Source organism: Equus caballus, chromosome 3 (genome assembly GCF_041296265.1).
Source record: "Equus caballus isolate H_3958 breed thoroughbred chromosome 3, TB-T2T, whole genome shotgun sequence".
Lineage (NCBI taxonomy): Eukaryota > Metazoa > Chordata > Mammalia > Perissodactyla > Equidae > Equus > Equus caballus.
In genome coordinates, this window is record NC_091686.1 from 26,145,430 (window position 1) to 26,173,219 (window position 27,790).

The 27,790-nt window shown below is 42.4% G+C and overlaps 1 protein-coding gene across 23 annotated transcripts in view; it reads left to right on the top strand.

Annotated features, from left to right (window-relative positions):
- The window catches only part of NUDT7 (nudix hydrolase 7), a 39,163-nt gene that overhangs the window by 4,277 nt on the left and 7,096 nt on the right, over nucleotides 1-27,790 (top strand). The window contains exons 3-7 of one of the 23 annotated variants that reach the window (XR_011436909.1): nucleotides 2,117-2,275; nucleotides 6,919-7,408; nucleotides 7,663-7,971; nucleotides 8,740-8,829; nucleotides 11,497-12,812. Coding sequence is in view for 2 of the 23 variants with exons in the window: in XM_014738398.3 (XP_014593884.1) it covers nucleotides 2,117-2,275; nucleotides 6,919-7,287 (528 nt within the window). In the remaining 21 variants the exon portion in view is untranslated. Of the gene's footprint in view, nucleotides 1-2,116; nucleotides 2,276-6,918; nucleotides 7,595-7,662; nucleotides 8,089-8,739; nucleotides 12,813-27,790 lie in introns of those variants that run through there. The other 22 variants (XR_011436911.1, XR_001380393.3, XR_011436910.1 and 19 more) reach the window with 22 other exon arrangements.

Genomic DNA, 27,790 nt, shown 5'->3' on the forward strand with positions numbered 1-27,790 from the left:
TTAGATAGAGCCCTTTACGATGCTGATAGTTTGTGAATAATCATTTTTATGAATGTGTCTGTTGTCTTCAAAACAGCGTCACATTTTCTTAAGAGTATTTTAAATAGTCATTAAATTGGGTCTGTATTTCTGTCAAGCCTGATAATTCCCTGTAGGTACCTTCTGCCACTGACGCCTTGATGCTGAACATGCTGACACAGTGGAGCAGGATTTCAGAGGCGATGTAACGTTAGGTCTCTTTCTTATGCATCTGGGTGGTGAATGTTCAGGACAGTAGAATGTCCCTCAACCTTGTTTTCATCATAACTAGGACAGATGTGAAGTTGGGTGAGGTTTCTATGTATTGTAGCATTTCCTGCAGTGTTACTGATTTATTAGCAGAGAGGAACTTTAAAATGTTTTCTTTCTAAAAAGCTTGCCCAGATGGGACTTTAAACTGTACAAAACTGCAAAATTTATGATGGTGTCTAGTTTATTCTTGCACAGATATATTGGCCCTGGTGCTGAAAATGCCAACACGACCTCTTGATTTAGCTTCTAACCGTCGAGAACTGACCTTACGAATTCTCATTAAATATTTAACGTGGGCCAGGTGCTGTGCCGTGCACTTCAGCCAGCAGCTCATGGGATCGGCTCCACGACCCTGGGAGGTGCACACTGACATAACCCGCATTGCACACCGTTGAGAAGAGGCAAGCCAGGACTGTTGCTGAGCCTGAGGTCTCCTTGACAGTTTAGTAGAGAGAGGATGGTGGGTACTGGGCGGTGTGAGTGTCAAAGAAATTGAGGTCACATTTGCTGAGAAGCTTGGTCCTGCAGAGGAGAGAACAGCAGAGGGCTTGTGCTTCTCCACCCCTTCCCAAGATAGGAGAGAAATCATTACAAGACCAAGATAGGAAAGGGAAACATTTAGGATGCTACAAATGGAGACACAGTCAGTTCTTCTGAAATCAGGAAGGCATGGAATCAAGAATATAGGTGGAAGGAGGCAATGCAGGGAAAGAGAGAGACTCCCTTTCCTTTATGTACATGTACACAGAAATACAAAGGTGCTGACACAGGTCGATGCTAATGGCTCGACCATATTGCCTATGTTTTAGTTTAGCTCTTATTAAATATATGATGTGCTAATTAAGAGAATGGGCTCCAGAAGTGAAGACCGGTTTACCTTCCAGCTGCACTACTCACCTCTTGTGTAAACCTGCTCAGGTTATTTAACCTCTTTGATCCTCACTTCCCTTGTCTACAAGTGGAAATGATAATAGTATAATAGTAGCTTATATATCCATCAATGGACAGATAGATAAACTGATATATACACACAGTGAAATACTGTTCATTGATCAAAAGGAATAAGTACTGACGTGTTACAACATGGAGTCACCTCAAAAACATCATGCTAAGTGAAAGAAGCGAGACACATATCACATATGAGAAGAGGTCACATATCTTGTGATTCCATTTATATGAAAGAAGTATGCAGAACAGGTAAGTCCACAGAGACAGAAAGTAGGGACAGGGAGAGAGGAAAGGGGATCAACTGCCTAATGGCTACAGAGTCTCCTTTCGGGGTGATGAAAATGTTCTGGAACCAAATAATGATAGTGGTTGTACAACATTGTGAATGTATTAAATGGCACTGAATTGTTCACTTTAAAGTGGTTAATTTTATGTTATGTGAAATCGCCTCAAAAAAAAAACCTTAAAAAAAATACTAGCTTATAGAACTGATCTGATGACTCAGTGAAAATACAGCCCTTGTGAAGCAGCATGCCCAGGACGTGGTAGGCACTCACTAAAGGTTATCTATTGGTAACACTGACCTTTCCGTTATCCTTTCTTTCAGCTTTTTTCTCTATCAATGTAAATCAGTTTTTGTGTATGTTATCTTTTGGGGACAAATAGAGAACAATTAGAAGTAAGGCAAGTTCTCAAAGTTCATTTTTTAAAAACATTCAAGTAAACACTATTTTTTTTGGCCTTGGTCCCCGCTTGCTACCACCAGTGTGGGAATGGTCGCTGGCATAAAATACAAGTTCAGTACACACTTGTTGAATGAGTGAATGTTTCCAAAATTAGGATCACACGATGCAGCTCTGTTTTTTCAATTAACTAGCTAAGAAGGTCACCTGGAGAAGTGTGCTTCCCAGGAGGCAAGTGGGAACCTACAGATGTGGATAATGTGGCCACAGCTCTCCGGGAAGCCCATGAGGAAGTGGGACTGCATCCTCGTCAAGTGGAGGTCGTCTGCCGCCTGGTGCCGCAACCGCTTGACGTAAGGCTTGGAATGGAACTGGGTTTCTTAGACACTCATGAGGTCCCAGTGCGTCCACTGTCTTCAGGATTCCACGTTTGGCCAAACATGACCCTTGAGAGTGCCATACATAGAGTCAAGAGACTGGTTCTTGTGTGAACTTTGCCCCTCACAAGCTAAGTGGTCTTGGGCAAGCCTCTTTTCCTGTCTGGGCCCCTCTTTCTCTGTCTAGAAATGAAAAAGTTGAACTCCGTCAGTGGTTTTCAAACTGGGTACTGGGAACCCTGTAGATGCTTCAGAATTCTTTCGTTAACATTCAGTTCATGTTTATTTTTCTCCAGTATGTGTTTATTTTGAGAATTCAGTAGAAAAAAAATAACACATATTTGAGTATGCTATCTACCAAATTTTAGCCCCTTGGGGGCCACCAATGCATTACCTTGACCTAAGGACATTCATTGTTGTACGTGCCACGGAATCAGTCTTCTCCATATCCCGTTAATTGAGCAGCACTCTGAGATCACTAGACAAGCTGTTTAAAAACTAATGCCATTTGCATTTCTGTGTGAATCAGGATTTCCTTAATAGTATACACCAAAGGAACGTTGAGAAAAAAAACCAACATGAAATCTGGGGCTCATTTAGGCAGATCTTATTTTGTATGAATTTATCACAACAACCTCGTTGTTGACTTTAGAAGGAGTAAATATTGTAAACTTGAACTTGAATAACAGCATTAGTTTATTGGTGTGAAATTTTTAATGTAAGCTTTTAATTTTAGAATACTTATAGATTTATAGAAAAGTTGCAAAGACAGAGTTGTATACGCGTACCCAGTTTACCCCGCTGTTGACATCTTACACCACTGTGATGCGTTTGTCGCAACTAAGAAACCAGTGTTAGTACATTGTTGTTACCTAGACTCCACGCTTTATTTGCTTTTTACTAGTTTTTTCTCCTTTCTGCCCTGGATCTCATCCAGGGTACCATATTTTTTTGTGTTGTCATATCTCCTTAGTCTCCTCTGGTCTGTGACAGTGTCTCAGACTTTCCTTATTCTCATGACCTTGAAAGCGTTGAGGTGCACCAATCGGAGGTTTTGTAGAATGCTCCTCAATTTGGATTGTGTTATGGGTTTAGGCGAAGAATACCACAGAGGTGATGTGCCCTCACCACATAATAGCAGAGGTAGATATAAACTTTTTCAGGTTTTATATATTGGGCTTACAGGTAAATTTTTATTTCAAAAGAAGAATCCCACTGATGCCAACAGTGAGAAAACCAGTGGGTTAGATCATCCCTTGTGTTCCATGTGGCTTAAAAGTCTTGGTGGCACAGTGTAGTGAAGATGAGCGATGATGAGACATCTGTCTTAATTGGATCCATTTTAAAAATAGAAAAGGTCACCACTCAAGGGAGATGGAGTTTGGGGGAAGCTAGTGGCCGCTCAATAAGGACTTGATAAAGGAGAGAGAGACAGAGAGAAAATTACATGAGATTAGGACAAGAAACGGTTCTGTTACTGCATGTTCAATTATGTTTTCTAATGGAAACTCTTTTCAGTTAATGTCTGCAAATCCCCCAGCACATTTTGGAGATTTATTTTAGAACTCTATTGACAAATTGAACCCTAATGGACGAAAGTTCCCAAAGTAAGGGTAACTCCATTTCCAAGGTCCCCAGGAGCCACCAAGTTCTGCCTGTAAGGGGATAGAATACCACAGTGTTCACAGGAGTATCTTGGAGCTTCAGGAGCTTTCTGTGGGCCAGACGCCCATGGAGCAGGAGATTTCTAAAATGACCTGCTCTTGATGTAGTGCTAATTATATTATCAAGAAAGTAGAATGAATGAAGGCTTTCAAGAAAGGTGTACTTTGTTTGGAAGTATTAGCAAGGATGTTTTTGTTTTTTTGGACCTTGCTAATCTTTTAAATGTGATACAAAAATACCATTTATGGAATACTTATAAGCATAATCTAATTCAGTGGTTCTTAACCAGGGGTGATTTTGTCCCCTAGGTGACATTGGCAATGTCTGGAGATGTTAGGGTGTCACAGCTGGGGTGCTGTTGGCTTTCTCCCACCTCCTGAATTAACCTCCCAGGCAGGCTGTGGCCCTCCAGCCCCCACCCCAGTTGTCCTTTTGTCATATATGCATGTCCTTCTCTTTGCCACGTCTCAGGGGACATTTCTCCTTTTTCTCGGGATATACCCACACATTTCCATTCACTCTCCTTTGCTTTGCCACCTCCGAAGACTCAACTCCTCTAATGTTTCAGTACATTTTGGTGGCTGTCCTGACTTCCTGGGAATGTTTCTACTAGCACGTAGCTGCTTCCAGGGGCCCTACAGCCTGCCTCATCCCCAGTCCCACAGCAGAGGCTAGTCTCCGTGGGATTCCAACTCTGCAAATCGGCAAAATTTGGACTTTTATTGGTCACAGAACATCTGCCACGCACCCCCCTTTTCCTTCCAAGACAGACACCTGTATTTTTAGAGACCACATGCCCAGAGATGCTTCATCCACAAATTTCCAGAATCTCTTTTACTTTTCTAAGCTTGAACGGTGTTGAACGTACCCGACTTCCCATCTGAAACATCCAATCTTAAACCATTACCTTAGTGGCTCTAATTTCTTTTTCCCACCAATTTCCTCGGATTCTGACGTGCTAGTTGGAGGGCCGGCAGTGGCCGTGCTAAGTCACTGTCTGCTCACTTGCCCAACAGTTTGGCTGTTAAACAGTAAGGATAAGTTTGTGCCCCTAGGGCAACTCTCTGGAAGGGCTTCAATCGGAGCTGCAGTTGGGAACTCTCTGCAGCAGCATTTAAACCATGCACAAGGTTGATGTGCCATCCCTTTGAGATATGGTGACATGCGTGTCTTCATACAACTTAAGCGTTATACTCCGTGATGCGGGCAACAGGCCTGTGCTGGAATCCTGCTTCCTGCCAAGTTCGCTGGGTGTGACCTTGGGCACCTTTCTTCATGTCTGTAATTTCTGTTGTTAAAGCTTCTTCAAGGTCAGGTTGTTGTGAAGAATTGGGAATCGGGAGAGGTGCTGGCTACTAGACTAGGGGCCCCGCGGCTGTGGTCACTGTATAGTAACACCAACCAGGAACCCATGCCGAGTGGACATTGTCGGGCTTCTCTCCAGCCCCTTCGTAGTCTCCTCCCCGCAGCTGTGTTCACAAGTGCAGCTTTCTCCCAGGACGGGTGCCCTGGGGCTTCTGGAGCCCTTTTCCCTGCTGCACTGAGAGCTGGAGGTACCTGTGCATTTATTTCCCACCGGCAGCCCTTAACCAGTGACTGACTGCTCCGTGCTGAGGAGTGTGAAAGCCCAGCTCCCTCCTCCCGCCTTGGGACAAACTCTGAAGTGTATTTAGACCCCGGAACTCCCCACATCATGGTTGCCAGCCTTCCTCCCCTCCCTCACCGCTTTCTCCCAGGAGCACTTCCTTAAGAAAGCTCTTTCAGCCGAGTCCTCATCTCAGAGCCATATTTTGGCCCACTCTGTGACTCAAGAGGCTGAGCATTGACCCAGGGCCGGGCATTGGGTTGCTGCTGGTGGAATGCTGCTTCTGCCCACGGGCAACTGAGGACCCCAGCTTTCCTGCCATAAGGACATCTGAAGTCTATGCTCCCATCTTCCACTCCTGGTCCAAATGTTGACTTTCATCATTAATTCGGTTGATGGTTTGAGTCATTACTGTTCTGAAACATGTGTCAGCTGTCCCTCCTCTGAGAATTTTCCACAGGCCTATCTATCTTCCTATAGTTACCCAGCCTCACAGTGTATCCCTGGCTTTTCCCATCCACTTCCTTATGGGATGCTCCAGGAATTCCAGACTCTTCTCACCTTCTGATTCAAGGTTACGCAGCTCTTATCAGCTCCTACACCTGGAATAAACCCTAGGCCTCCCCATCAAGATTCCCAGTATAATCTTTCACTTAGCAGCACCTGTATTCATTTGCAAGCAGTAGTGGTTGTAAATAGAAACCCCCTCCCACATATAAACATGTATTTTATCTAAAATAGTTCATATACAATTATATATATAATTTTTTTCCCATAAATGAGAATATGTCACAATATTGTGTGTCACTTTTCTATTGATAAGATGGTATATACTTGTTTATACTAGCAAGGAAGGGTGTCTATCACATTCTTTTTCAGGGTTCCATAGTATCCCATTATATGGACGTACTCATAATTGATCTACCTTAAATGTCCTTCAATTAAGGAGTGGTAACTTCAGAGTTTTGGGCTATTGCAAATAATGCTTCAGTCTTGTCCTTGTATCTTTTCTCACTGGTGGGAATTTCTCCTCATACAGATATGCAAATACAATCGCTAGGTCAAAGGGACCACATTTTTATCATATTGCCAAATTGCCATTTCAACAGATTGTGCCAGTTTCTGTTCACAAAAGATGTTGTTTCCGGAGTCATCCCACAAATGCTAACTCAGGTAGGGCAGAGACTGCCCCCTGTTGTGGGGGACATAAAGTTTATTTCTGGAGCAAATCCTTTCTCCTCCCCTACCCACCTTACGTAAGTGACTGCTTTGGCCTATTTTCTTAGTTTACAGAGGAGTGGCTTGACTTTGGCATTTGAAACAACCTCTCTTCCCTTTTTAATTTGTGTATTTTGTTTTCTGCTTTTAGAAAGATACATTGTTAACCCCAGTTGTAGGATTTATAGACCACAACTTCCAGGCCCAGCCTAATCCGGATGAAGTTAAGAATGTGTTCCTAGTGCCTCTGGAATATTTCCTGCATCCCCGTGTCTACCAACAGAATCGACTGACACGTTCAGGTCATCATTTTATTCTTCATTGCTTTGAGTACACAACCCCTGAAGATGGTATGACTTACCACATCAAGGGAATAACTGCGAAATTTGCTGTGTTCGTTGCCTTAATTATTTTGGGAAAAAAACCCACCTTTGAGGTCGAATTTGATCTCAACGATCTAATATCATCCTCTAAAGAGGGCTTCCTGGAGCTTCGTGAACATGGTACAAGCAAGTTATGATTTATGAGACCAACATCCAACTGACTACCTAAGAGGTTTTTATGGGTGCTTAGCCACAGAAGAGCAACAATGCCAGCTGTTGGAATTTGACAAGTGGGAATATTTTTCCTGCAATATGAAGGTAAAAACCTCGTCTTCTTTTCACTTGCCCTCTATTACCTGAAAGAGCAAAAGTCTTTCAAAAATGGAAAAATGTCTTTATCATGTTGCATAATTCACCTAAAATATGTTAACAATATTTTTCTTACACATGTAAGAAAATTTATCTGGCACATAGTAGGCACTTAATAAATATTCGTTGAATATATGATCCTGTGGCATTTATCTTATTTGTAAGAGGTAATATATCTTTCTGTCTGTTGTTACATGTGACAGAAACTTCCAGACAGCCATCAAAATCTTTCCTCCCTTCCTTCCATGATGGTACCGTTGAAGCTGAGTCCATAGCTCCCCACAGAGAAACACCATCGCCCTTGCAGTTAACTGTGGCTCTGGAACTTAGTTTAGGCCAATGGGATGTGAGCGAAAGTTGACCTTGCAGATCCTCTCCAATTTAAGAGATAAGCCGGCTTTCCTGGACTGTCTTTCCCCGTCTCCATGAACTGCAACATGGATAGATCTGCAACCCAGCCTCGACCATACAGATAAGGATAGTTCCTGGAGGAATGGCACAACCGAAAGATGGTAAGAGCTTAGATCCCCGACTGACTCTGGAGCAAAGCAACCCACCACCCTGGGCTGTGCAGTTGGGACTGTTACATGAGAGAAGAATAAAATTCTCTCATCTTTCTGCCACTGTAATTTGAGATCACTTTGTTAGAGCAGAGCTATAGCCTTAAATGATATACCGTAACGCTTGAAATTGGCCGGGTGGATATTCACCCAAACTTAAGGTGTTGCCAACAGTTAGAATTCAGAATGATCTGACACTTCACTTAGGGGTTCTGTAACATGCACAGGGTGCCCTTGGGTGTTGGTGGGTTGGTGGTCACCATCCAGAGCAGGTGAAATGAAGCAATATGAGAGGCCTGTATGCCTACCAATTGGGAGAGAGAATGTTACCTGTCTCAAGATAATGACAGCAGAAAAACACTGATTTCAAGCACAAGCCCCAAAACAAAAGTCAAAAAGACAAACAGTCTGAATTGCATGCCTTGAGGTCTACTGCTGCTTACATGGGCATCTGTATATCATGCTTTAGAGGTAGCAGGGATTTCTTTGTTTAATTATGGTATAAACCATCCTGCACGAGGTCTAGGAGGCCGGTGAGGAAAGCGACATAACCTCAATTGTGTGATGGCAATTTCCCATCTTACTGACTGTTATTAGATTTTTAGAAAGCCAAACCAGTTTTAACATGACTTTGTCATGGCTGAAAAGGCAGTGCCCACACAAAACCCATCAATCTGCCATGCAAGTGTCCATTGCTGCTGAGTTTATGTTTTCTGAAAGCAGGTAGAGGAAGGGATCCGATGTGCTGCTTTATACCCAGAAATGTTGAAATGGAACAAATCTGGCTCCAACCATGAAAGCAGATGTTGGGTAAGCTTTCCCATTAACATTCTGTAACTAGCCCTGCATGAACAGGCCTAAACGGTTTCCGAACAATTATAGAGGCATTCACAAATGTGTGTTTACAGTCTGACAGTGGTGTAATTGCTGGGTAGATCATTGACCTATCTGGCAGTGCAGAAAGCTGCCTTCCTGAACCATTTGTTTACGTGAACTCCACAGACCTGCCTGGTTTCTAAGAGAAGCCGGCCCTGCTGAAGTCTATAATCCGAAGATCCTAAGGGCCACCCAATTTAAGGGGCTAAATATTTCACGATGGAGGTACTGCCCCGTCATTTTTTAGTGGTGTATTTTATGACATCTATGTTCAGGGTTCTAGGTAAACATCATTTGGTTAGAAAGAACAGAAGTCTGGCAGATCTGACTCAAATAAAAGAAGTTATTGGCAAGGTAGAGACCTCAGGGGATCTGCAAAACCACTGAACCAGTCAGCCTCAAGAAGCATAGCCGCTGGGAGCAACCCCATCTAGTTAGCTCAAAAGCAAGCTGTGAACCCTCACTTTTGCATTCTGTCATTGTGACAATAACCATTCATATGAGTTGATTGACACAGACAGAAAAGCAATAGAAACTCCGTGCTTCAGTCCCCAGTTCCTTGGAATCAGCTTCATTTGGCCTAGCTTGCTTGGATCTCCTTGCGGGTTTCCGGTAACCTGCAGATAGGTTCAAGGGCAAGGCTCAGGGTCGGGGCCACAAATGCACATGTCTCCCTAAGTCCCCTGAGTCAGCAGGCTGCAGGTGAGAGCACATCAAAGAAAGTGGGCTAGACAGACATCCCGAAACATCTACTGTCTCCAGCCCCTAAAATCTGTAAATTCTGTGGGTTCTGCCATTCAGACAGCTCAACCCTGTCTCCTTCTCTGCACCCCCGCAGCCTTGTGATCAGAGGGTTAAGAATCCTGGGACTGGGGTTGGGATGCCCAAATTTGAATCGCGGCTCCAGCGTCAGCCCATTCAATGACCTTAAGCAAGTTACTCATTCTCTATAAGCCTCAGTCTCCTCTTCTCTAACATGAGAGAAATAAAATTTTTATTTTAGGGCTGTTAAGGGGGTTAAAGGAGTTAGTCCACATGACTCCCTTACTTCAAGCACACCTAAATGCTCAGAATGATGCCTGGGAAATAGTAAGGGCTCACTTACCTGTTAGCTAGTAATTATGGCATTATTATAACTAAGACATTATGTTACAGCAATCGTAATAAGCATTGTTATTTCTCTAGTTCAGAAAGTCATCATTTTCTTATAGCAGCGGAAAGTTCCTGAACCAAGAAAGTTCACAGCAGGCACCATTGGCATTGCAGTGATTTTTTCATGGCACATGTAGGCCAAAAGAAACACCTAACGATTTTATTTCTGTTGTATCCAAACAACTTAATAGGTGCTTAAGTCCTACTAACTTGGTAGATCTTTGAAAATACATCATCCACTAGAAGAATACTGCTTTCATTGCAGTCTTAACCACAGTTGCTTACTAAAAGGATATGTCCACCCGTTGGGTACACAAGTAAATGGAAGATTCAAATACAGTTGTATGATAAGGATAAACATAGTCAAAGGTGGGAGGGACGCCTGATTCGGATTTGGGACTCAGGGAAGCCATCCCAGTGGAGGTAGTGGTTGAGCTGAGCCTTGATGGAAAAGGAGATGCTGCCCAGGTGAATGGGATAGTGGTAGTGATGATGAAGGCTAACATTTATTAAACAGCCATTATATACCTGCGCCTTCACTTTATTCCATTTAAACCTCACACCAAATCTCAGCCCTGAGTTCTGTTATTATTGCCATTTTTAGGTAGGAAAATTTGAGGATCAGAGAAGTTAAATATTTGCCCATAGTCACACAGTTCATAAATGGCAGCCAACATCCAAACCCACATGTATGAACTTCAAAGCCTGTACTCTTTCTACCATACCCACTTACTCCAAGATAAGCATTATTTCATAGGGACAGAGGCAAGGATAGAATGGTAAATTTATGTTTCCCTTGAATCACCACGTGTGAAAGGGAAAGCAATACAAACCTAATGAATTGGAGAGAGAGCAGAGTTTATTTTTGCCTTTTTCTTTCTATTTTCATTGTGTCCTCCAGCTTATTCAGCTGGTGTTGCACACAGTGAAATGAGTAATTAGCAGGGATGATTTTAATTAAAATGGAACATACCAATTAATAAATGAAAGTGCTGGCTTACTTGCTAATTTGACAGCTCCTTTCATGGTGCCAGCTTTCCAGTTAAAGAACTGAGAGGGGGAAACATTCCTCTAGCCCTTAGACAAAATGATTAAAAGATAATTCAAGTCTTTTTCATGTTTCCAGTTGGTTTCTTATTTGAGAATAGCAGACAGTTTTGATAAAATCACTGAAATGATCATCACCTGGTCCAGTTGTCTTAGATGTGGTATACTTAGGGTCCCTAATGGGGTCTGTGTGTATACTCCATTCAGAATTCTTAATTGCCACCCCCCCATGATCACTCAGCCACCTTCCTGTGCCTCCCCACCGTTGAACACTATTCAGACCAACAGTCAGTTTCTCTGTGCCCACTTCTCCAACCACCCCTACTATATAGTATGGACACTGCTTCATTGCACCCCTTTGTATATCTGTTTAATATATGTATATCTTTGTGCTTAATCCAGCCATGACCCTGGAAGGGACAGATCCACACACCATGAGACCCATCAGGCTGACTTCCCTTGGCCTCTGGTGAACGGACCAGTGGTCAGTGGCCAACCTAATGGCAGCATCTAATTTGATGGCCAGGAATCTATGACTTATACAGTCTGCTTAAATAACCGAGCTAAGTCTATTAGATGTTCCAAAGAATTTGAACTATGCCAGAAGATAATATGTGCTCAAAGACTATTTTGGCCCACATGCATGTTGATGAGAAGCCCAAGAAGTCAGAGTTTAAAGGCTAGTTGGCCAATAGTTGATGGAATTGTGTCTTAACTTAGGCAGTAGTTGTGATGTCAGAGATTCTACCAGATGCAACTGGAAGATGAAGAAATATTTCCTGAAGCAACTTAAACATCTTTTTTTGAGGTCTCATACTCAAGTCCATAAATTTTCATTTTATAGTGGTAGGCTTGCTTTGATATTTCTTTGACTATAATTTTCCTCATTTTTCATTTTGTGTCTTCAAGCCTTTATTCCTTATTTCATCCAGATTGTCTATGGCACTTCTTTTCCCTTTTTTGTTTGTTTTTCTCTTTCTCTCTGATTTCCCATGTGAAACTTGAAGTTTTCCTTCTGGTTATTTTGTTCTACCTTCTTAATTCATTTGTGTTTCTTCACTAATTTGTGAACAGATTCTGCTTTGGGCTCATTTCATCTCCTTCCACCAGCCTGGAGTTTTTCTTCTAAATCTGCTACATCCTGTGGAGCCCATAAAGCATTCTGAGACGTTACCTACATTTTTTTTTTCCTGACTATAAATCTGTATGGCCTAACATCAGACCAAATGATAAATTGAAAATAGTTTTGCTAGAACTCCTAAGCTGTCGTAAACATATATCAATCTATCTTAGCCCCCTGCAGTGAATTGAATAGTGGCCCCAAAAAGATATTTCCACGTCCTCACCTGCAATACCTGTGAACGTGACTTTCTTTGGAAATAGGCTCTTTGCAGATGCAATTAAGTGAAGGATCTTGAGATGAAATCATCCTGGGTCCAGTGGCTGATGTCTTTATAAATGAAAGGAGAGGGAGATTTGAGCAACACACACAGAGACACAGGGAAGAAGGCCAGGTGAAGATGGAGGCAGAGGTTGGAGTGATGCTGCCACAGGCCAAGGAACGAGGCTCCTCACTTCAGGAGCCACCTGAAGCTGGAAGAGGAGAGGAAGCCTCCTTCCCCAGAGACTTCAAGGGAAGTGTGGCCCTGCCAACATGTTGATTTCGGACTTTCAGCCTCCAGAACTGTGAGAGAATAAATTTCTGTTGTTTAAAACCACCAAGTTTGTGGTAATTTTTTATACTAGCTCTAGGAAAATAATACCCCCCACTTCTGAAACCACCCCCCGTTTTGAAGAATAGCTTTTGTCTCTGTCTCAGGATTAACATGGAAACAGTCCACTGTTGACCATCCAGGGATCTGCACCCAGCACAAACTTCAGTTGATCAGATTTAGTCATTCCCTTGGGCTTAGGACCAAGTAGTCTAATCTCGCCAGCTCTCTGGAGAACATCCTTGGGTATTCTCACTAACCAGCTTAGTTGCTAGACTGTAAGTCGCATGAGGACAGAGACTGTACTTTGTTGACATTCCCACGTTCTGGCGGTGCCTGGTATGCCACATTTTCCAGTGTTTCTTATCTCGGTAGCTAACCCAAGAGCCTGAGTTGTCCTCAACACCACCCTCACCCCTACCCCCTACAGCAGACACAGTGCCCCACCCACATCCTTCTGGCCCTAACAGTGCCATGAGCTCCAGACCACTTCAAACAGCCAATTCTTACATCTCTGTTCCTGAAGACTTTTTCTAAATCCATAGCAGGCAGGTTGGAAATGGCAGAAAATTAAAGCCCCCATATCAGACCTCAACCAATGACTGGTGGAATTTGGTATATCAATAGCCCAGTTTCTTCGCCCCTTGGGAGGGGTAATTCTCAGACACTATTCTTCACTGGCTCCAGCTGCCCACTGTGGTGGCCAGCCTGATACCTCTCTTTTTAGAGGCCACCTTCCCTTCCTTGTCTCATTTCCCCACTCCCATACCAATGTGCCCTGTATATTCCAATAAATTATTTGAGCCTTTGTCTCAGAGTTTGTTTCTAGGTAAAACCAAACTAAGATACTCCTACAGTCAAACTGTCACCAAATTCTATTGCATTTACCTTCTGAATATCTGTCAAATCTAGTTCTTCCTATCTCTACTGACATCAACTTTGTTTAAGCCATCAAAGACTTCTGCAAAATATCTCTCTGGTAACCATTGCTTTGCACCATTTTCCTCTATAGCCGGAGTTATTTTTTTCAACATTTAAATACGATCATCTTTCCTTGAGACACCTTGATGGCTTCCCATTCTTTTTATGAGAAAGACTAATAGAGTTTATAAGCCCTGTGTTCTGGCTCCTGTCCACCTCTCCAGCTGTGTGTTATACCATGTGCCTCCTCCCTGCTCACCCCACTCCTACAAAACTGGCCTTGGTTCAGTTCATGTATGCCACAAGACTCTTGAGGAGCTACTCCCTCAATCTGGAATGATCTCCCATTTGCCTTCACATATTGATAACTCTTACTCATCGTTCAGATCTCAGCTTCTCAGAGAAGCCTCCTCTGGCACTTTAACTAGGTCAGCTCCCCTGTTGGAAGTTCTCTTGTTACCGTGTACCTCTCCTTCATAACTCTCATCAGGGTTACAACATCACATCCCTTGTCTGATTGATTGATGCCCCTCCCCTCCTCTGGACTCTGAGCTCCATAATGGAGGGATTGTATCTCAATTTTGGTCCATCGTTGTGCCCCAAGCACTTACTACAGTGCTTGGCAAAAAGTAGATGCTTGGGGCCTGCCCGGTGGCATAGTGGTTAAGTGCACATGTTCTATTTCGGGGGCCCAGGGTTTACCGGTTCGGATCCCAGGTGTGGACATGGCACTACTTGGCAAACCATGCTGTGGTAGGCGTCCCACATATAAAGTAGAGGAAGATGGGCAAGAATGTTAGCTCAGGGCCAGCCTTCCTCAGCAAAAAGAGGAGGATTGGCAGCAGATGTTAGCTCCGGGCCAATCTTCCTGAAAAAGAAAAAAAAAAGTAGATGCTCAATAGATATTTATTAAATGAAAGAATAAAACTAAATAGGTAAAGAGGCAGCTTTTCCTAATCAAATAGCCAATTCAGTGGGCTGAGGAAAGATGCAATCTCTTCCTAACAGTCTACCTGGTGAAGGTCAACCCAAGCTGGCCCAGCATTGTGTTAGTTATCTCCCATTTACTGCGTAAGTATATAAAGTGCCCTACCAAGAGTGGACAGGAGTGAGCAGCTCTTGTCTTTAAGCAAATTTTGCCTCGTAACTTAGTTATTTCCATACGTCGCTGTCTTGGTGTACTTTCCTACAAGCTACTAGAGGACAAGAATTAGATCTCCATCCTTCTATCCCCAGTGCCTGGCATATATTTGTGGCCCATGCTCCTTCAGATATAGATAAGTTTGACTTGAATCCCCATCGGAATTCCAGTGCAAAGCTCAATTTTCTCCCAAGATTTGTTCAAACCGTTAAGGGCTTACATGTCTTCTGATCACCCCTGGTTCAATTTCCAGCTTCAGTGAATCTTAGTTCTGCGTTCTGTGCCTTGACGTCTTCCCTCACCCCCTTTACCCTAGTGTCAACCCAAATGCAAGACAGAGACCACTTCTTGTGTTTCCCAAGATGCCTTTTATTTTATTTTGTTCTTTTTTTTTTTTAAAGGTTGGCCCTGAGCTAACATCTGTTGCCAATTTTTTTTCTTCTTCTCCCCAAAGCCCCCCAGTACATAGTTGTATCTTCTAGTTGTAGGTCCTTCTGGTTGTGCTGTGTGGGACGCTGTCCCAGCACGGCTTGATGAGCGGTGCCATGTTCGCGCCCAGGACCCACACCAGTGAAACTCTGGGCCACAGAAGTGGAGCACGCGAACTTAACCACTCGGCCGTGTGGCCAGCCCTCCAGGATGCCTTTTATATAAATCTCCGAGTGACTTTAGTTGGAGACATAGGGGCACCAGCCAGGTAAACTTACAGTGGTGCAACATGAGGGAGCAGAACTTAAATTTGAGTATTGTGTTTTCTTATTCTTAAAATGTGGTATCCATATCTGCCAAATCAGGTTCCAGGTTGATGCCGTATTCCTCAATACTCTTGCTTCTCTTTCTCTTCTCTCTTCACTTGCACTACCAAAGTGACATTCATTACTTCTGAGGGAGGGTTCTATCTATCTAGCCGACTCCTTGCATCTCATGTCCACAAGGACTCACCTTCCACGTCCAATAAGCTTAGTAGTAAATTTTCCTAAGAGGAATTTATCTATACATGGTACATTAATTCCAATAACATTTTTTCTCACTCCACTGGATTTGTTTTGTTTTGTTTTTTAATGAGATGACAGGATCAAGTGAGAACAGCTTGATAGCAACACCCATGGGTGCTGGATTGCAGAGACAGATTTGTATGAAACACGTTTGATGTGTAAACGAACTGATCTTGTAAGAGAAATGGTAATGGGGTTAAGATCAGAGAGCTCAGAGATAAGACTTGGATAAGAAGCTGCATTTGAGGAGTGGGCAGGGAGAGGATAGGGATGAGCAATACGGACCAGTGAGGGAGACCGGGTTACGAAGGATGTAGGTCAGAGAGAGTAGGAAGCGGAGAATTTATACTGAAGGAGTAGTTAGGATGACTTAGGAGAGGGGTGGTGAGAGGAACAACTTGAGACAAAGAGAGACAGCATTGTGTCACCAGCCAGGGGAAGTGGGGGTTGGCCCTGGCACTGCCCCTTTATACACTGCATGACCTTGGAGACATAATTCAATCTTTCTAAATCTCAGGTTCCTTATGTGTAAAGTGAATCTGAACTGGTTGATGTCTAAACAACTTCTACTTCTGAGATCTCTAATTCTGGACTTTCCCCAGCTATATTTGAACATATCCAAGTATTTAAGCAGTTTTGCTTTATGTTTTACAAAGGAAAAATCTGACTGAGGAAAAGAAAAGAATTCCTTTTTGTCTACTGTTCTTTTTGTCTACTTTCTGCTACTGAACTCAGCAGCATGCAGAGACTTCATTATGCGAAAATACCATTTGGGGAGATTAATTAAAAATTCTGACATTCAGAGCAGGGATTTTGGGCAGGAATGTACAAGTCCAGAACTTTGGGTAAAATTAGACAGGCATCTAAACATTATTAGGTATATAGTTAGGCATTAGAGGGGGGACATTTGGAAGCCAATATTCCAAACCCAAGTGCTGGTTGGCTTTGTGTGTTTTGTTTGAATTATTGCACGTTTAATAGGATTTAGCTACAGCGCCTCTGCTTAACAATCTGTTTCCTTGGCAATGCAATCCTCAAAGGGGCAAAGGCCATATGGAAAACATGGGTCATTTTGTAATTTAATAAGTGAGGTGAAAGGAATAGAATTTAATTCTATGCACATCTTTGTATCCGCCCTATACACACAGTAAGGAAAGAGTGACCAGCACGTGGTAAGTACACAATAAATGGAATATACTATGATTATTAGCAGAAAAAAAAAATTCACACTATGCTTTGTACGTTAACAGGTGCCCAAACATGCTATCTTTCCAAAAATGCTTACCAGACAAAATAGCTAGTCTCATTGGCGTTATCCTTGATTCTGTTTGTTTGGGTTTTTTTCTACATCCTTCACTTGCATTCCATCTGCAAGTCTTGTTCGTTCTGCATCCAATTCATACCTGCAATTTATCCGCTTCTCCCCATTTCCCCTGGGGCACCTGGTCTCAGCCACTATCAGCTCCTACCTGGACCTACAATAGCCTCCTAACTGCTCTCCCCCTTATGCCTATTCTTGCCCCCTGCACTCTGTCCTTCACTCACATCTAGAGTGATCTTTTTAAAACATGAGTAACATCATGTCATTTCTTGACTTAAAACTTTCTAGAACCTTCCAATTATGCCTATAATAATGTTCAATATTCATTCTTGGCTGACAAAATTGGCACGGTCTGGACTCTGCATACCTCTGACCCCTCTCACCCCGGAGCCACTTATCTTTCTTCAAGAAAATCTTCCTGAAACATGCTGAGATCATCCCCGTGATAGCGATTTTACACTGACTGTCCCCTCTCCTTGGAATGGTCTTCACCCTGGTCTTTGCACAGCTGATGCCAGTATCATCATCTACTCTCAGTATACTTGTCCTTTCCTGGGTTAGTGCTATCGTGATGTCACTCTTTATTCCACACCCATATTTTAATTTTCTGCACACCGCTCCAGTGTCTGATATTTTTTAAATTTATTTGCTTGTTTATTTGTTTTTTTCCACCTCTCCCCAGCTAGAACATAAGCTCTGGAAGTGTGGGCACCTTTAATAATGTTATTTTCTGCCAAGAACTCAATAAATATATCTTGAATGGATAATGAATTAATTTTGTTGAAAACTAGATGGCCAAGTCATTTTGCCACAAAGAAGTAGGTCAACACAGTAATGAAGTCATATCAATGATTAGGTAAAAAATATTCCCAAACGCTTCATTTTTATTTTTATTAATTTTTAATATTGATAATTTTTTTCACTCTGAGACAATTTCGTAACCATTTATGCATCTTTAATTATGTTTTATAATTATTAATTTTTTTTCTTTTTAAAAGATGTCTAATTTATGCCAGCTAATTAGCCCAGCTCTATGTTTATATACATTAGGGAAAAAATGAGGACAACCTAGACACTCACAACTTGTGAACAGTTTAAATAAATTATGGTAAATTATAGAAAGTATGTATGATTTCATTTTTTGTCACATAATTTTACCCATATCTCTTTATTTAGAAAGATATTCACCAAGCTGTTTAAAATTGTCTTTCAAGAGGAAGGTTGGGATTATGACCATTCTTTAAAACAAAAGCTTTAAAACGCTAAAAAATATAAGGTCTTGGAATGTTTGAGTCGGAGGAGAGTAAGTAAAACAAAGACAGGAAGTAAAAATCCAAATCTGAACCCAAGTCTGTCAGCTAGTGAATTGAGCTGGGGCGTCACATAGAGGTAATCCTTCTACATCTTTGGCCGACGTTGGCTTAACTGACCAGGCAACACCATGATAGAATGGTGATGGCTTTGAGACCATGTTCTCTTATGTTCTCTCTCCTACTCCATTCCTTCCATGTCTCACAACATTATCCCTCTAAACCCTAGTGAATTATATTCACGTACATGTACTACCAATTGGTCATGTATAAAACACTCGGAGAAGTTTGAGAAGGTTTTCTAAGTTTAAGGAAAATATAGGAGGCTGTGACAGCTCCCTCTCTTGGGCATCTATTTTCATCAACTAATTCACATGGAGTCTGAGCCGTGTTCTGGGAAACTAAATTGAAACTTGCCAGCAACAGGGTCCAGCAATGCGTAGTCATGCCAGAGCCTGGTTGGGGGGGACCCCACTGCAAGTAAGTCATCAGAAGAACGACAGGGTCCCTAGGAGAAAATCAAGCTGAAAGGAAGAAAGTATAGAATAACCAACTGAGACTGGGCAAAAGAACCTGAGTGTTCTTTCAAAGTTCTGAAAAGGGAAATCATGGTACCAGATAGACAGTGGTGCCTGGTCTGCCCTCTGCCACATCAGCAGTGTGCATGTGCAGCCCCACAGGAGAAAGCACACGCCTTCATTGAGCTGAACAGGTGGGACCTCTGCAGGGCTCTGAGCTTCTTGCCACTCCCTTGTCTTAAACAATGTTGATGCATATCGATCCCAAGACCATCCTCTAAGAATAGTTCACCAAGATGCGAAGAAAATACTTTATAATCATGAAAACTGAAGATATGGGTTTAAATTATGGCCAAATATCAGTAATTATTCGAGAAAAAAAATGTTGTAACTAAAAAAAGAGTCTGATCCTTCACATGCAGAAGACCCTGGCTTCTCATTCCACATATTTTTAATACAAAACTAAGAGCAAGTCCTTTCGTGGGATTCACACATTCTGAAAAGCTTCATTCCTCTGCCCACATTGACCAGGCAACTCATTCCCCACGGCTTCCTCTTCCATCCACTCCTTCTGGAGTCAGTGGAGTCCAATAAGACCCAAATAACACATGAAATGACCACTTATGTGTATTTAGAGTGCTCTCATGCTGCTCCTCTTGAGTTGTCCTTATAATCCTGTGTGCAAGACTGGAACAGTTAGCCCTGTTGTAGAGTACGAGTATGAGATTTGGTGAAGGCCCAAGAACGCAGAGCTATGTAAGTGAGGATCGCTACTGCAGAACCTATATTCCAGTCCCACCTACATCAAATTTCCCATGAAAGACAAAGTGAAGAGAAATCAGGTGCATTACTGTAGGGCTCTGCGGTAGCTGTGTTTTTGATCTGCCCAGCCTGTTTTCATATCTCCCTTGCCCATCAATCCTTAGTAAACTTCCCAGTTACATGTGTCCATAGAATTGTTTTTGCTTAAGCCAGTCTGAATTGGGTCTCTGTCTCTTGTAATCAAAGGAAACTTAACATCGAATGCATTAACTCCAACATCTTTGACTTTCCGCAATCACTCCTTTTGAGGTTCCTGTCATAGATCCCAGTGTTGTTTTTCCTGTCTAGGAAGCAAATTCACAGAAATTGTAAAGAATATTATGGAGGTAGGGGAAATAGAATACTATTCTATCTTGTGCCTGGAGAATTCTAGGCCATATTAAGTTCAGAAGACCCCTAGGAGTAACATTAAGAGAAAACGATAAAACAGATGACAAAGTGGAAAATGACTGCCAAAGAATTCTGTCCTTTTCTCTCTCTACTCGAGGCAATCTGATGAAATTCATTAACTTAGACTTTCAGCTAATAACACATCAGGAGATAAACTCACTGATGAACTTTTTCATTTGGAACATAAGGCCATGGATGTTTGTAGGGCATGCAACACCGTTAAATTAACACTTATGCTCTGCTGGTAGGGAGAAAATAAAGCTGTGTTTCTTGGACTAAACTCATCAAATAAATTCTCTTGGCTCAGAGTACTCAGACCTCAGGGATAGCTAAAAGCAAACAATTAGATTATCTTGATCTATTCACATTTTGCAGTTAATTGTTCCATATAAAATTTCCCTTCTCCAGCTATGCAGTTGAATCTTGGCTATGTTAATGAGAAATGAACTGTGCTGTCTATTATTTATTTCTCAAATGATCCTCAATTACTCTAAGGTTTGATCAATAAAAATCAAATCATTAAGGGGCCAACATATTAAAAAAGCAATTCCAAAAACACTTGGATTATAGAATTCTGTTGTCACATTTAAAACCCAAAGGAAGGAATCCACCCAGCCACCACCAGCACTTCCACAAAAACTCCTACTCCAAAGAAGATAAAAAGGAATGGTACCAGCCTGATTTTTGAGAACCTGGTAGCTGGAAGAACAAGGATTAGGTCAATATGATAATGGTTCCAACAAGGATAGCATAAAATCAGAGTTACTACCACCACTTTTGAAGGCTTACCGGTACTGTTCTAAAGCAGAGATCCGCAAACATTTTGGCCCAAGGTCTGTTCTTTCAAACAGTTTCATTAGAACACAGCCATGCCCATTCATTTACGTATTGCCTGTGGCTGCTTTTGCTCTACATTGATAAGAGCTGAGCAGGGCCAGAGACCCATGATCTACAGCACCCAAAATACTTACTCTCTGATCCTCTATTGAAAGTTTCCTGAGGGGCTGGCCCCGTGGCTGAGTGGTTAAGTTCGTGCGCTCCAATTCGGTGGCCCAGGGTTTTGCCGGTTCGAATCCTGGGCATGAACATGGCACCACTCATCAAGCCATGCTGAGGCAGCATCCCACATGCCACAACTAGAAGGACCCACAACTGAAAATACACAACTAAGTACCGGGGAGCTTTGGGGAGAAAAGGGAAAAATAAAATCTTTTAAAAAAATTAAAAGAAAGAAAGAAAGAAAGAAAGTTTGCTGAACCCTGGTCTGAATGCTCTTCCAGCATTTTCCAATTTAACCCTCACTAAGACTATGAGTAGGTTAATACTACTTCCATTCCCACTTTACGGATGAGGAAACTGAAACCCAGAGAGGATTAAGCAACTTCTCCAAGGAAAGCTGGGGCTCAATCCATTTCTAATCCTAAAATTTATATTCTTAACGAATTTACAATGCTGTCTCCCTAATGCCTACAATACTATTGTCCTTCCTTACCATGAGTGCCCTCTAAAATCTGTAAAATCTGCTGCCCAGGCAAGAAAAGTAGCTCTGGGGACTGGGGTAGGAGCCCTAAAGTGTACATTTGAAGCCAGAAGATTTGAGGTTTACTGTAAATATTCAATAAGATTACCTTTCGACTTTGTTATGGAAAGAAGTTAATCTTATCAATTTGCTGTTTTCTTGTTTAACTTGAGGGTGACTCAAGGGTCAAAAGGATTTATGAGCTTGTTTTACAGAAGAAAATGAATACCTTCAAGGATCACCAGATAATTGGCCCCCAGCTGCCATTGAAACCCAGAAGTCAGACTGCCCAGGTGCTTATCTGGAGTGAAAGAAACACAGATTACCCCTTTGTTTCTCCAGAACTCCTCCTGCCAAGTCTCTTAGCTCTATAAAAGCCCATGCTTTCTCCTCTTGTTACAGCAGATTTGAGAGAACCTGTCCTCCTGTCTTCTCATTTTGGTCAATTCAAATAAAACTTTCTTCATCTCCAAGCACTGGAGTCTCAGTGATTGGCTTGTTGCACATTGGGCACATGAATTTGAGATTAAGAGGTTTGGTATGAGATTGAGGGGGAGGGTGCAGGAGGAGTTAGGGGAAAGACCCTGCTCTATCATGCATTATATAAATATCAGTCAGCAATCAGAGACATCACCCACAAAATTAAGACTTCTCATTCCAAATTTTCTCTTTCCTTTCTCCTCCTAACCTCTGATGATCGTTAATAATTCAGGAAAAATTCAGGGATTTCCCTATACATTCTGACAAGAGATTTTCATATATTGAGGTATGTGGGGTAACTATTTGAGTTCAAAACTGATTTGGCTTGAACTAAATAAGCCTGACTTATAGACTATCAAACATACATTGTACATCTGCTTTAACCATAGAGGTAAAGAATGCACTCTCTTAAGACAAGAATGCATACTTCCCCTCCTATGCCCTATTGGCAATGCCCATGTTAGTCCCTTTCCTGACACCAGGATCATGTTGACCTGCTAATTTGTGACTAAATACCTCTTTGAAACTTTGATGGAAATGTATCCTAGGTGTGTTTAACGTATGTTCTTTGTTTTAAAAAGATATAAGACTGTACTGAAAATCATGCTTCTCCAGAATGCTTTCTTCCTTTCTGGAAAAGGGCTTCTGGGATTATAATCCTCACTCTGGCTCAAGTAAAACTCACCTATCTCTCTTGTCTATAGAATGGTTATTGGTTATTTTGTGTCAACAATTCCATGCCATAGAACAACACAACACAAAACAACACCAGAAAGAAGCTTGCTCATACAGCTTTTGGCCATTTAGAACTTGCAGGAACTCTGTGGCAAGCTTGTATTTCAGGTTATCCCATTTCATCTAGGACCATAAAACCAACAGTGCATGAAGACCAACAACAGACAACTTGGCTGTTTGAAGAAATCAGTCATTTTCATGACAGCTTGAGAATGACAGGAGCTTCGTGTAGGTTAGTTCTGATCTTCACCACCACCTACAGCATCAGTACAACTATCCCCACCCACTACAGGTGAGATCTCCAAAGCCGCAACCTGGTGAGGGATAAAGGACAAGGTCTCCCTCTGTGGCACCTATTTGGCTCCTGTTACCAGTGCTGTTCCATTTGAGTACTGGATCTGCAATTTCTCTTCCCATTGTAGTCCAGTCCCTGCTTCTTGGGCTTGCTGAATGCCCTTGGCTTCTCTGATTTGACTCTTTGGGAGCTCTTTAGAGCTGGGTCATGCTCAGTCCTCTACCCACAGATAGGAAGAGGATGCTTTTTACTTCTCTGCCCTCTTAGCCCTCATACTCTGCAGAGGACTGTCTCTGCCCCTCAGCATTTGGACTGTCACTCTACCTCAGAGGGTACCTCTAAGAGGAATCAGAATCTGCGTAGTAACAAGATCCCTGGTGATTCTTGTGCATCTGGAAGTTTGAGAACTACTGCTCTGTTTTACTCTTCCCTAGTAATTGTCATCTGTAACTTTTGTCCTAAAATACACGTTGTCTGGTATACTAGGTTCTTATTGCTGCTGTAACAAATTATCACTAATTCAGTGGCTTAAAACAACACAATTTATTCTCTTGAACTTCTGGAGGCCAGAAGTCAAAAGCACTTTCCTGGGCTGAAACCAAAGTGTTGGCAGGGCCATGCTTCCTCCAGAGGATCTCAGGGAAAACCTCTTCCATTGCCATTTCCAGTTTCTAGAACTGTAATCCTTAGCTTATGGCTCCCTTCTCCATCTTTAAAACCAGCAGTGTAGCATCTTACTTCAGTCTTCACATGACCTTGTGCCTCTCTATCTGCTGCCTTTTGCAAGGACTCTCATGGTTACATTTAGGGCCCAGTCAGATAATCCAGGATAATCTCTATATTTGAAAATCCTTAACTTAATCACAGCTGCAAAGTTCCTTTTGCCATATAAGGTAACATTCACAGGTTCCAGAGGTTAGGACCTGGCTATTTTGGGAGACAATTACATAGCCTACCATACCAGGGTCTCTAATTTGGCACTTAGTAGGTCTTTAATAAAAGTTGGTTGACATTTTTATCCATTTAGTGGATGTCACAATTAGTATATGCCCACCTGGAGATGCCTGCATGGAGACAGGCAACTAAATAGACTATAATTTATCATAATTGAGTATTAATGAACATATCCCTGAAGTTCATATGTTTTCAAGAGAAGAAGTAATTAACCTTGGCAGCTTCACAAAAACGGTGAACTGAGTCCTGGAAAATGAATGGAAATTTAGCAGGTGACCGAGACAAGGAGAGACATTCCAAGCAGAGGGAGCATCATTTGAACAAGTGTGGAGACATGAAACCCCAAAGCCCATTCAAGGAGCTGTGAGTTTTCAGGGAAAGAGAGTGTACGTATGAAGCCAGGAGATCAGAAGATGAAGCAAAGGGAGTCAGTAAGGATCACATTAGCAAGGGCATTGACTACCTCACCAAGGAAATTGGTATCCATCCAGATAACAGGCAATCATTAAAGGGTTACAATCAGGAGATCAACAAGATCAGAGCATCATGGAAGAAAGGTTACACTGCTGACAGTGTGGAGGTTCTTTTGTAAAAACTCAGCACAATTAAATTAACTTTTCAGTTCATGGTAGGCGTTTGAATAAATATCTGCTCAATGTCTCTCATATGTACCATCACGCTTGAACTGCTGTGGAAAAAGGGACCCAGAATAACAAGATGTTCTGTTCCAAGCAGATGCCACTCTGATCTGAGCTGGGGGCACAGCTGTTCAGGGGTAATCAACATGCCATTTGCTGTTTCAGTCCTTTTTAAATAGAGAGGGGACGCCAGGTATTAAATGGCAAGAGAGCTCTTGGCATGGAGTGCCTGGAAGGCACCTTGATTCCTTCAAAACAAGCTTAGCCTGTTCTCTACTTAGATTCAGAAGGTAGGTGCCAGTCTTATTCGTCTGTCTTTTGAATGGGCATCTCCATGCGGTTCTGATGGTCAGCAGGATTAAGGAGCACCGGCCTGGCCACTGTAGCTGTCCTTTGATAATCCAAGATTGGTGGATCATATGGTTCAACGGAGGTAGACAGCCATGGATATTCCCGGCTTATCTGGAGATGGACATGGAGATAAAGAAGATGATGATAATGACCATTCGATCACTTACTATGTGCCTGGCACTCGCCTTACCTAAATTACCTCTAACCTTTACAACAGTGTTCCTAAAACATTTGATTATCACCCACAGTAAGAAATTCACTTTATATTGCAATGCATCACACACATACATACGTGTAAACCTTCCATCAAACTACACACTGCGTGTAATGCACTATAGCATTTTCTATTCCATTCTGTTCTATTTTATTTCATTTTTAAATGTCACTTATCATGCACTAAAGTGATTTAATGATCTGCAGTTCAAGAGTAAAATATGAGTATGGCTGTCCCCACTATCCTAGCAAACAGTCAAGGGTGAGATGGATTAAGTGACAAGACCAGGGCAACCCAGATCCCAGTCTGGTGCAAACTGCATGCTCTCCCCATCATGTCATCCTGCATCTCAAGTCACAGAGCCTCTGCCATTGGGACAAATGCCTCCTTGCAGCAGAGAAGTGATGAGAACAACCACAGTAATGACATAAAAAATAAAAATAGCTAACACCTTTTAAGCTTTGACAACATGATAGCCATTGTGCTAAGTGTAAGTGTAACATGCTACCTAATTTAAGTGACAGAGAAATAGCACCAGAGAGACAATATACTAACGGAACACATACTGAACCGAGCACTGGAAATTTTGCATTTGCTCGGCTCTCGTTCCTGACTCCTACTAACCAGTCCCCGTCTCAGATTACTCAACTGTGTCTGGAGAGCAATGTCTCATTTGATGCAGCTAACAGCCTCTGTCCCTCCTGTTAGTTATATTAAGGATCAAAAGTGCTAAAATCCTTTGTAAACTGTACAAATGTCAGTTCTTTACTTGTTTATCATTCTTGAAAGGCCCACTTTGCAAAGAAGTTGGGAAAACGCAAAGCCCTCAGCTTTGTCCTTTCATCAAAGAAAGCAAATATGAAAGTCATGGTGTTCCTTGCTTCAGAAAAAAGGGCCTGACACAATAGGACATTTTGCCAAAAAAGAAATCTTGTTTCTTGCCAATAAAAATAATGCAAGTGTCTGGTCATCTAGCTGACATGTACCCTTCCAGCAGGGGTTTGTCCCTTCCAGTCCACTTGGAATGTCAATGCTGGGCCCTGGAAGCCCATTCCCACCACCACTCACCCAGCAAAGACACGAATATTGGACACAAAGTGCTCTCAGCCTGGGAAAGTTTCTCTGTCTATTCACGTAACTTCTGCCTGTTCTTAGCTTTCCCAGCAAGCAGTTTGCTCATGAAAACTGGAGGACAAGGGGGCAAAAGACACATGTGGCAGGTGGCTTTGGAGTGAGAAATCTAGAGTCCAGTATCAGAAAGGTCTCTACAGAATCTTGAAGAATCGGCCAGATGGACACAAAGCAGAAACCCTGCCTCCAGCGCTGGCCAGGATCAGCATGCACAGGAAGAACTAAACAGGACTATTCAGTTGTGTGCCTACACTGTCCTCCCACCTTTGTCCACACTGCTCCTTCTCTTGTAATGTCTGCCCCATGCAACCAGCTCATCCAAATCCAGGCCATCCTTCAATGCTGCCTTCACTCTTATGACACCAACCTTGGATCTTTCTCTTTCCCTCTTTCTCTTTCTTTGGTTCCCATAGCACTTTTGTGGTACTTTAACTCAATTCAACAGAAATATAGGTTCCAAGATTGCAACGTATGAAATTATTTAGGAAACATGATTGTATAAAGAAAAGAGTGTGGACTCAAACCTCACTCTGCCTCTTAGGAGCTGTGTAAGCAAATCCTTTAACTACCATCCCTGGGGAAAAGCTGGAATCTGGGGCCACAGTGCTAGGTTTTAATCCTGGTTCTAGCACGAAGCAGCTCATAGCATGCAGCACGTTTGGGCAAGTCACTAACCTTTCTAAGTCTCAACATCCACATCTGTAAATTGAGATGATAGTACCTTCTTCCTGGTGTAGTTGTGAGGAGTGGTGCATTAATAGGCAGGACAACACCTTTGCCATCCGAGGGTCAGTTTCACCATCTCAGGACCATTGAGGGTTAAGGAAGGGCTGTGTAGGAGGTCCCTAGGCTGTCCACGGCAATATGAGTGGCTGAATATCTGTTATCCCTGTTCTTGGCTGGGGAAAAGGGAAACTCTCATTTCTTCTTGCTCATTCTTGGGGGCTCTCTCTGCCTAATGATGTGCTTGGTACATAGTAGGCTCTTGGTCAGTCTTTGTGAAGAGCAGAACGGCACTCCAGGAGCGGGTTAACCAAGATCAGGCCAGACCTAATCTCCTAAAGTGGGTTCCAGGAGGGCAGAGGAGGTCACAGAAGTCAACCTACAGCTGGTGAGGAGTGTTCAGGAGGTGTGAGGCAGGGGCACTACAACTAGAGTTTAGCAGGTTGAATCTGCCCTCACGTCTCCCTGAATTCATTCATTCATTCACTCGTGATTGAGGCCACTCCTTCCCTTTTCTGAGTTTATT